Genomic DNA, 9979 nt, shown 5'->3' with positions numbered 1-9979 from the left:
AGTCTCTCACTCACTCACTCAGCAATGGTCACGACAGCCAGATACCTGGGGCCCACTGCCATGTGCGTTTCTCCTTCTTCCCCGTTCCCTTCTCATTTCAACTCCCAAACCCAAACTCAACAAACAAAACACTTTCTTTTCTAATTTCTATGCTTTCCCTCACATCACATCACATTACCTTCTCCCACACGGCCAACGGACCAGAACCACATCACCATGGTGACCAGAACAACCACCACCACCACCACCACCTACTTTCCAAATCCTCTACCCTTTTTCATTTTCTTAACCATGATGACCTTTTTCGCCAACTCCCAGGACGATGTTTCGGTAATGCTGGCTCTCAAGAACAGCCTCAACCCGCCGGGATGGACCGGCCCGGACCCATGCAAGTGGGACCATGTCAGGTGCTCTGAAGATAAACGGGTCACCCGGATCCAAATCGGCCGCCTCAATCTCCAGGGTACTCTCCCTGCAACTCTTCAGAACTTGACCCAGTTGGAACAGTTGGAGCTCCAATACAACAACATCTCGGGTCCCATTCCCTCTCTTAACGGCTTGACCAACCTCCGTGTCTTCATTGCCAGCAACAACCGCTTCTCCGCCGTCCCCGCCGACTTCTTCGCCGGCATGTCGCAGCTCCAGGCGGTGGAGATCGACAACAACCCCTTTGAGCCCTGGGAGATCCCTCAGACTCTCCGAAACGCTTCTGTGCTTCAGAACTTCTCCGCCAACTCTGCCAATGTCAGAGGCACTTTGCCGGATTTCTTCAGCTCCGACGTGTTTCCTGGTTTGACGGTTTTGCACTTGGCCATCAACAACCTCGAGGGGACGTTGCCTTTGAGCTTTTCTGGCTCTCAGATTCAGTCTTTGTGGTTGAATGGGCAGAAGAGCGTTAACAGGCTCGGTGGCAGTGTTGCTGTTTTGCAGAACATGACTTTCTTGACGGAGGTTTGGTTGCACTCCAATGCTTTTACGGGTCCATTGCCTGATTTGTCCGGATTGAAGAGTTTGAAGGTTTTGAGTTTGAGGGATAACAGGTTTACGGGTCCTGTCCCGCCTTCGTTGGTGGGTCTCAAGACACTTGAAGTTGTGAACTTGACTAATAACTTGTTTCAGGGTCCTATGCCGGTGTTTGGCAATGGAGTTGAGGTGGATAACGATAAGGATTCCAACAGTTTTTGTTTGTCAGGACCTGGTGATTGTGATTCCAGGGTGCAGGTTCTTCTTTCTGTTATTGGGCTTATGGGGTATCCTCAAAGGTTTGCCGAGGGTTGGAAGGGGAATGATCCCTGTGCTGATTGGATTGGAATTGCTTGTGGAGATGGGAATATAACTGTTGTTAATTTTCAGAAGATGCAACTTAGTGGTGAGATATCCCCAGACTTTTCAAAGATTGAATCTTTGCAAAGAATAGTACTTGCGGATAACAATCTCACTGGTTCAATTCCAGTAGAGCTTACTACTTTGCCTCGGCTTAGTCTATTGAATGTTGCGAACAATCAGCTTTATGGGAAGGTGCCGAGTTTTAGGAGTAATGTAGTTGTGAGTACTAATGGTAATGTTGATATAGGGAAGGATAAGAGTAGCCAGTCCCCTCAGGGTTCAATGTCTCCAACGGCTCCCGATTCAAAGGGAGAAAACGATGGGGGTTCTGAAAATGGTGGCAAAAAGTCTTCCCATGTGGGAGTGATCGTGTTTTCAGTGATTGGGGCGGTTTTTGTGGTTTCTATGATTGGTTTCCTGGTTTTCTGCCTGTTTAGGATGAAGCAAAATAAGTTGAGCAGGGTCCAGAGCCCAAATGCTCTAGTTATTCATCCTAGGCATTCTGGGTCTGATAATGAGAGTGTGAAGATAACAGTTGCAGGTTCAAGTGTCAGTGTTGGTGGTGCTAGTGAAACACGAACCATACCTGGCAGTGAGACTGGAGATATCCAAATGGTTGAAGCCGGAAACATGGTCATTTCCATTCAAGTTCTAAGGAATGTTACAGACAATTTCAGTGAGAAGAACATATTGGGACAAGGAGGTTTTGGAACTGTTTATAGAGGTGACCTCCATGATGGTACAAGAATAGCAGTGAAAAGAATGGAGTGTGGGGCAATAACAGGGAAGGGTGCAGTAGAATTCAAGTCTGAAATTGCTGTTTTGACAAAAGTTCGTCATCGACATCTTGTGGCTCTTCTAGGTTACTGTTTGGACGGGAATGAGAAGCTCCTTGTATACGAATACATGCCTCAAGGAACATTGAGTAGGCATCTTTTCAACTGGCCAGAGGAAGGACTGGAACCATTGGAGTGGAATAGAAGATTGACTATTGCCTTAGACGTGGCAAGGGGTGTCGAGTACCTCCATGGCTTGGCCCATCAAAGCTTCATACACAGGGACTTAAAACCTTCAAACATTCTCCTTGGAGATGATATGAGGGCAAAGGTTGCTGATTTTGGTCTTGTGCGTCTTGCTCCGGAAGGAAAAGCCTCTATAGAAACAAGAATTGCAGGAACTTTTGGATATTTGGCACCAGAATACGCAGGTATCACTTAGTTTTATAACTTCCCTTCAACATATCATAGCTTTGTGAACAATGCCATGTTTAGCCAGTTTCTTAAATAAACAGTTGGAATAGAGTAGGCAATAAATATATTTCAAATCAATGACTGAGTGTCCTGTTATGGTATTCATGGAAATAGTATATCTTAGTAAACTCTAGTTTGATTAATTAGCATCTCTAGTTTGATTAATTAGCATATTTATATCCTGATAGGATCCATGATGCTTTAAGAGCTACTAGTGACATTTCATTTCTTCCTAGGAAGCTAATATGACCTTCTTGTTGTCTCCACTATCTAACCAACTCTCCCGGTATTTGGCTAATTTACCAACTTAAGTTAGTTGAAGTAACCATTCAATCATTACACCAATTCACTGAAGTAAATACTCTCTACTCAAGACTCAAGAATGAAGCCTCTACATCCATGTTATTCATGTTTAATGCATAAAAATCGAATGAGTATTTTCCTTCTCAGGCATTAGTTTTTAAATGTGTATTCAAAATGTAAATTTCCCATTGGATTTATCTTGTCTTCAGAAGATATGGTTTATTTGGATTAGTTGGATGTTTGCTATCTGACTTGCTTGCTTGGTGGTATAAATGTTCATTGATTTTTAGCTATGCATCTCTAACACCGTCATGCAAATGGCTATTTGATTACAGTGACAGGCCGTGTGACAACTAAAGTTGACGTGTTCAGCTTTGGGGTGATATTGATGGAGCTGATAACAGGAAGAAAAGCACTTGATGAGACTCAACCCGAGGATAGTATGCACCTTGTAACATGGTTCCGGAGAATGTCCATAAATAAGGACTCCTTCCGCAAGGCCATTGACTCCACAATTGATCTCAACGAGGAAACTCTTGCCAGTATTCACACTGTTGCAGAGTTAGCTGGCCACTGCTGTGCCAGGGAGCCATATCAAAGGCCTGACATGGGTCATACAGTTAACGTGCTTTCTTCTCTTGTTGAACTCTGGAAACCATCCGATCAGAATTCTGAAGATATATATGGCATTGACCTTGACATGTCCTTGCCTCAAGCACTTAAAAAGTGGCAGGCTTATGAAGGTAGAAGTCAAATGGAGTCCTCTTCTTCATCTTCACTTCTACCAAGCTTGGATAACACACAAACAAGTATACCTACTCGCCCATATGGATTTGCAGATTCTTTCACATCAGCAGATGGTAGGTGATCATGCTCGGTTGTAAATATTTGTTTTAGTGTGTTTGTTTATTCTCCAGTTGCTTCTTGTGCTGGCTTTTCTTTGTGAACTTGTTTATCTTTTCTCATGGTGTAGATTAATTCTACACCATCTTAGCCCTTGTTAAGAACTTTTACTGACAAACTTGAAAGAGATTCTGAGCGGATAATGTACTTTTCATCATCTCAAATTCACGTTTTCCCCCTTCTGAGATGTGTAAATCAAGTATCACGGTTGAACTTGTTGATTAGCTAATGTTAATTATATTACACTTGTTGAACCAATAATTAGTTGCAAGTATAATTGAGTGCCGATGACAAATTGACTCATGATGATCAACACAACAACTGGCACCGTTTCTGAAAATGCACAACTTGATTTTGTTTCATTTTGAGAGGTGATTTCAAAACTTGGTGGCTACATGACATATGGTTGCTGTCATGTCAATGTTGGAGGGAATCTGGCGTTTATGAAGCAGTTTTGGATGAGCATGAATTTGTGAAATGGACAAAATAGACAGGAGAGGAAGTAGTTAAAAAGATAGAATCAAATATTATTTGCTGCATGTTGCTGTTTGGCCTGGTTGCGAAAGGTGACAGTGTGGCAAAAGGCGAATGCAAGTTAAGCCAAAAGATAAAAGCTGTGCTGTCAAACTTTCCAACTGGCTTCCACAACCCACTTTATTGTTTCTTATATGTTAAGCTTCTACATTGGAAATAAGGAAAGCCGAACCAAAATGAAGGGCCCTTTTAGCCTTTTTAAGTTAACAAATTTTCATTAATACTATAACTTTATAGAGATGGGTTAATTAATTGACACTATTTAATGAAAATTAGTATTGATTTCGAGGAAGTTGGTATCGTTTAACTTTTATACTCTAAAATTCCAATGAGTTATATTATATTTTAAGACAATTTAATTAATAAAGGCTTGTCTGTTTAGCATTAGTAAAATGTATTTATTAGGAAATAAATTATTTTATGTTGCAGAAAATTAATATTCTTCATAATTTCCTTACATACTTTTATTTATCTTTCTATTTCCTTTTTTGGTTTCTGTCCAATCAATTAAAGTATATACCTTTTAAAAAAAAATTATATTCTCTCATATTTATACTTTATTAAGTAGTTAAATATTTATTTCTTACTTATATATATTTTTTCTCAATCTTTTGTTTTTATTTTCATTCCTCTATTTATTTCTTTGAAAACAAATACCCCAAACCCTTTCAATTATTGCAACTAATTAAGAGATACAGTGTCACCAAACCAGATGGCCAACAAAGATACACCAACTAAAAAAACTGAATGATGATAGTACTTTGTATATGTAGATCTGCAGAGGATTTAATATTACAGATTGAAACAACGGTTTAACTGTTTAACTATTCTAGATTTATACCGTACCAAAGTTATATATTTTTGTTTTATTTTAACTTTTGGGTTTTCAGCTTTATTACCTTTATGACTAGTGTCCAATAAATAATGACCATTTTTTATTATTTATTTTTACCCTCAATCATTCAATCTCAATTAATTTGAGGAGTCAAATTCAGTGTTATTATGAAGGGATATAACTTCTTTTTTTATACTCACCTCTTGCACTCATGATATATGAATCTAAAACTTTACTAAAAGAATAATTAATTTTCTCATTATTAGATAAATCATGTTAGTAAACAATCACTAGTTTTAATTGCAGATTGCAGTTTTATTTGAGTGAATTTGGAGGTAAACAAAACTAATTTTGGAAGTAAAGTTTCTGAGAATTAGTATAGAATTTAATTTATGTGACGGATTAAAAAAATTTACTTCCAAATTCACTTTCGATTATCTCCAAATTCACTCAAATAAACAACAAAAAAATTATCTTCAAATCTTTTTAAATCCACTCAATTATTCTCACTCAAATCCACTCTCAAGTGAATAAGGCCTAAGAGAGTTATTGTCTCTTAATAATTTTTATAATTAATCATGATAATAATAATTTTTAAACGGATAAGTTGGGTAAAAGGTGATTTTAAGACAATTATTTCTTTTAATGAAATAAAAAAACTTTTTTTGTATAAGAAAAATAATGCATATATAAATGAAAAAATATTAAGAAAATTAAACTACAATTTCATATTCGTATATAATATAATGTTTTAAATAATGTCTCAGATATTTAACTTATTTTCTAAACAGTTAATTTTCAACAAAATAAACAGATTAGAAGACAATGCAAAATGTAGAAGGTTATATATATATATATATATATATATATATATATATATATATATATATATATATATATATATGGGGTTTGTTAACACGCGTACGCCTGTTTTTCANCCTGTTTTTCAGTTGGTAGGTTTTAACCATGTGTATCGGATTATAGTAGACAAAAATACCCTCATTTATCATGGATTCTAAGTTTTAAGGTCAAGGATATTTAAATAATTTTCATTCTCAAAACTAAAAAAAAAAACGAAACCCTCAAACCCTTACTCAACTTCCTCATTCCTCTCAACACTTTATCTTTCATCTCTCTCACTCCAACATTTTCTCTGTCAACCCTATTGTTGCCCCAATTGAAAAAAAAAAAATCAGAAACTCTTTCCTAACCCTAATCCACCTTCCTCACTGATCCAATTTGTTTCTCCAAAGGGTTTCTGATTTTTTTTTTTCAATTGGGACAATAGTAGGGATGATAGAGAAAATGTTGGAGTGAGAGAGATGACAAAGAAAATGTTGGAGTGAGAGAGATGAAAGAGAAAGGGTGAATGAGGGAGGTGAGTAAGGGTTTGGGGTTTTTTTTTTATAGTTTTGAGAATGAAAATTATTTAAATATCCTTGACCTTAAAACTTAGAATCCATGATAAATGAGGGTATTTTTGTTTACTATAATCCGATACACATTGTTAAAACGTACCAACTGAAAAACAGGCTTACGTGTGTTAACAAACCCCTATATATATATATATATATATATATATATATATATATAAGTGATTGTTGAAATATGGAAGTCTCAAAATGACAGTACAAATTTTCCAGCAGTATTGAAAACACCAACATTTTATAAAAGCAAATTTTATGCATAGCTGTAGAAAGAGGAAATAGATGAAGTTTTGGTTTTATTTAGAGGTTCAACATGTCAACCTATGGCTGCAAAAGTCCTCAGTATTCCATACTTTCTCACTGATTTTTGGTAGTGTATGCATGCTGCAAATGTACTTGGCTTTTTCATGGATATATTTTAAGACTTATTTCATGAAATTTAAATCACATACGAATAAATAAATAAACAAAGGAATGAAGGATTTAACCTATTTAGTATGCATAATGGAAAATTCATGGTCACAACAAGACGGACAAACTTGTAAAATGGCTTCATTTGAATCATGTAAATTAATTTTTATTTGTAATTGATATTATTATTTTTTATAATAAAGTCATAATATATTAGAAAACTCTCACAAGGTTTATTAGGTCATAATTATCCTCGCTTATATATATACAGTAAATTGATTTTATTATTGCAGGATTTTCAATAAGATACTGAATTATTTAAGATGGATAGTATTTCACATTAAACAAATAATTTTATTTTATTAAAAACTACTTATAAAGAATTAAAAGTATTTATTTTATTTTTATGCATATCTTTAATATAAATTGTTGTTTTTAATTACATAATATCAAATTTGAAGGCTGGTATGAACAGAAGTTGAAAATGACACAGAAATATACAGAATATTTGAACGAACAAATTGACATTGAACAAATCACGGCAGCTTTCAGTGACAACTAAAATTATTTGTATGTGTTTTCTCGTCTAAGAACAACTTTTCGTATGAGAATAAGCATTTCTCATTATTTTAGTTTTTAAGTTTAAACATGATATTGTTACGCCGATAAATTACTATATATGTTAATTCATTGATCATTTCTTTGAATTTAATTTGAAATTTAATCTTATAGTTTACTGATTTGAGCTTATCAAGTTCCATTAATTTTTAGAGAAAAGTAACTTTTGTTTCAGGTAGGGGGCGAAGTTAACGTTTTAAGTACAGTATCCAACTTCAAGTCTTTAAAGTCATCGTTTATTGACGTTGTTTGTATATCTTATTTGTCTGTCCAGATATTACTTGCATAAAGTATTTTAATGTCAAAGTCAGTAAAAATTTGACTACTCAAATATTAATAGTGTATTAAATACAATCACTTACTTCTTATTTATATATATATATATATATATATATATATATATATATATATATATATATATTAGATTTTAAAATTAGTTTTTGATTAATAAAGATTTAATTATGATCATCATACTTTATCTTTAGTTATTCAGAATTAGTGTTAATCTTTATATACGATTGATGATTCAATCATATTTATTAGCTTTTCCATTTTTGTGATATGACTAGGCAGTCATATGATTCAATTTTCCTTAGAAGAAAATTGACAACTACATTCATAAATAACCTTAATTTGGAGTTGACTAAATTTAACGTAGGATTTTATTTATATAAATATCAATATTTTACTTTATTTTTTCCACTCAAATTTTATTGTTTAAGCTGTAATCTATTTAAAGTATAAAGGTTAAGGTAATATTTGAGCTACAAGTGAGTAATTGATTTTGTGTTGGCTAGATAAGTTTTTATCTCAAAATATTGGAAATATTAATTGGCATTTAGATTTTAAAATTTTGATTCTTGTAAAGTTTTGGATTTGGTAAATTAGAAGCTTGAATTTTTTATTTTCGAATAATAGGGCATATTTTATGATATTATTATGTCTTTTCAAGGAATTTTTTTATAGATGTATCATTATATAAACAAGATATATAAAAAGAAGAGATTCATTTGAATATATAAATAAATCATAAACAAGTAATTTTTGTAGCTTTTAAGAATTGAGACAATGTTCTCTTCTCTAATGGGACAAAGGGAGTTTGGTGGAAGTCAAAGTTGAATCCAGCTATACCCTTCTCTGTACGCAGTTGGACCAGCAACCATATATATGTAATATCTAATACAATCCATTTCTTCTCTACATGTTCCCTCACTTTTATTTTATCAAACAATCTACGTCAACATCCAATTTTACACTATATATCATCTACTCTCATGTATTTTCTATATTAATAATGCTTTAAATCAACTTTATACATTAAATTAAATATACAAGTTAGATCAATAATCCATACATTTTCTAAGATAAATAAATCAATAACTTTATTTTCTTTTATCTTTATTTATATTTATATCTTAAATTTCAAGTGTGAGTTTAATGTTTAATTAAGTAGAGATTAAAAAAATTAATATTATCTAAAAAAGAAAAACCATAAATTTATTATCTTTTTGAATTAAAGATAATGTCAACCACTTATATAAATTAATTCACATATACACTAGTGGAAAAACGCTGATTAACGTCGGTTATTTTGGGCTTTTGACGTCAGTTTCGAACTCGACGTCTAATCCAGTGACGTTACTTTGCATCAGTCAGGTAATGACAGACGTCTATATAGACGTCGGTTTTGCACACAACCGATGTCCCAATAGACGTCAGGCTATATAGGTCAGACGTCTATATAGACATCAAACTCATAGATCAGACATATAAAATGTCGCCGTATTTGATAGGATCTTTCTCCGCTTGAGGCCTCTCGAGTTGCTCCTAGGTCATGGTGATTCGAGTTTACAACTTTATATTTTAGTTGAAGAGAATTGATTGTATGTTCTTATTTTGTATTGGACGGTTTTGATAATGTAATGGAGGGAATTGGAGGAGTGCAAAACGCAAGAAATCGCCGTCCAAGAACGCTGCCTAAGGACATGAACAAAACTGCACAAAAACTCAATGAAAACGCATTTTAATAGATTCAAATGAAAAATAATTCACCAAAGAGTAATGTAATCGGAGTAAATTTAATTTTAAACGGTGCAAAAGTGAGAAAACGAACCTGAAAAACATAGCTTGTGCAGAGAAAATGCGAGGAAGATGATGAACAATGAGTGTGTGTAACTACTGTCTCGCGTTCGCAGTGTTTTAATGCAGACATTTAGACGTCAGTTCCCTTTACAACAGACATCTAAAGTGCTTTAGAAGTCGGAGTGGCGGGATCAAACGTCTAAATGGAGTCAAAAAGTGACTTTTTAAATTTCTGGATTCAGGGTTTAGACGTCGGTTCCCAGAGTAACAGACGTCTAAAGTGCTTTAGA

At 34.1% G+C, this 9979-nt stretch overlaps 1 protein-coding gene across 1 annotated transcript; it reads left to right on the top strand.

The window, feature by feature from the left end:
- Positions 1–3981, top strand: LOC106764823 (receptor protein kinase TMK1). Its single transcript, XM_014649231.2, has 2 exons — positions 1–2533; positions 3215–3981. Exons 1-2 carry the CDS (start codon positions 217–219, stop codon positions 3745–3747), a joined length of 2850 nt encoding a protein of 949 aa, XP_014504717.1. The 5' UTR covers positions 1–216; the 3' UTR covers positions 3748–3981.
- Positions 3982–9979: the final 5998 nt, after the last annotated feature.

The sequence above is a fragment of the Vigna radiata genome, chromosome 6 (assembly GCF_000741045.1).
Source record: "Vigna radiata var. radiata cultivar VC1973A chromosome 6, Vradiata_ver6, whole genome shotgun sequence".
Lineage (NCBI taxonomy): Eukaryota > Viridiplantae > Streptophyta > Magnoliopsida > Fabales > Fabaceae > Vigna > Vigna radiata.
The sequence above is the reverse complement of the archived record's forward strand: the minus strand, read 5'-3'. Positions and strand labels throughout refer to the sequence as shown.

Coding starts and splice junctions, on each gene's coding strand:
- LOC106764823 (XM_014649231.2), top strand. CDS start 217: ATGGTGACCAGAACAACCACCACCACCACCACCACCTACTTTCCAAAT. Junction 2,534..3,214: donor TTTGGCACCAGAATACGCAG/GTATCACTTAGT, acceptor ATTTGATTACAG/TGACAGGCCGTGTGACAACT.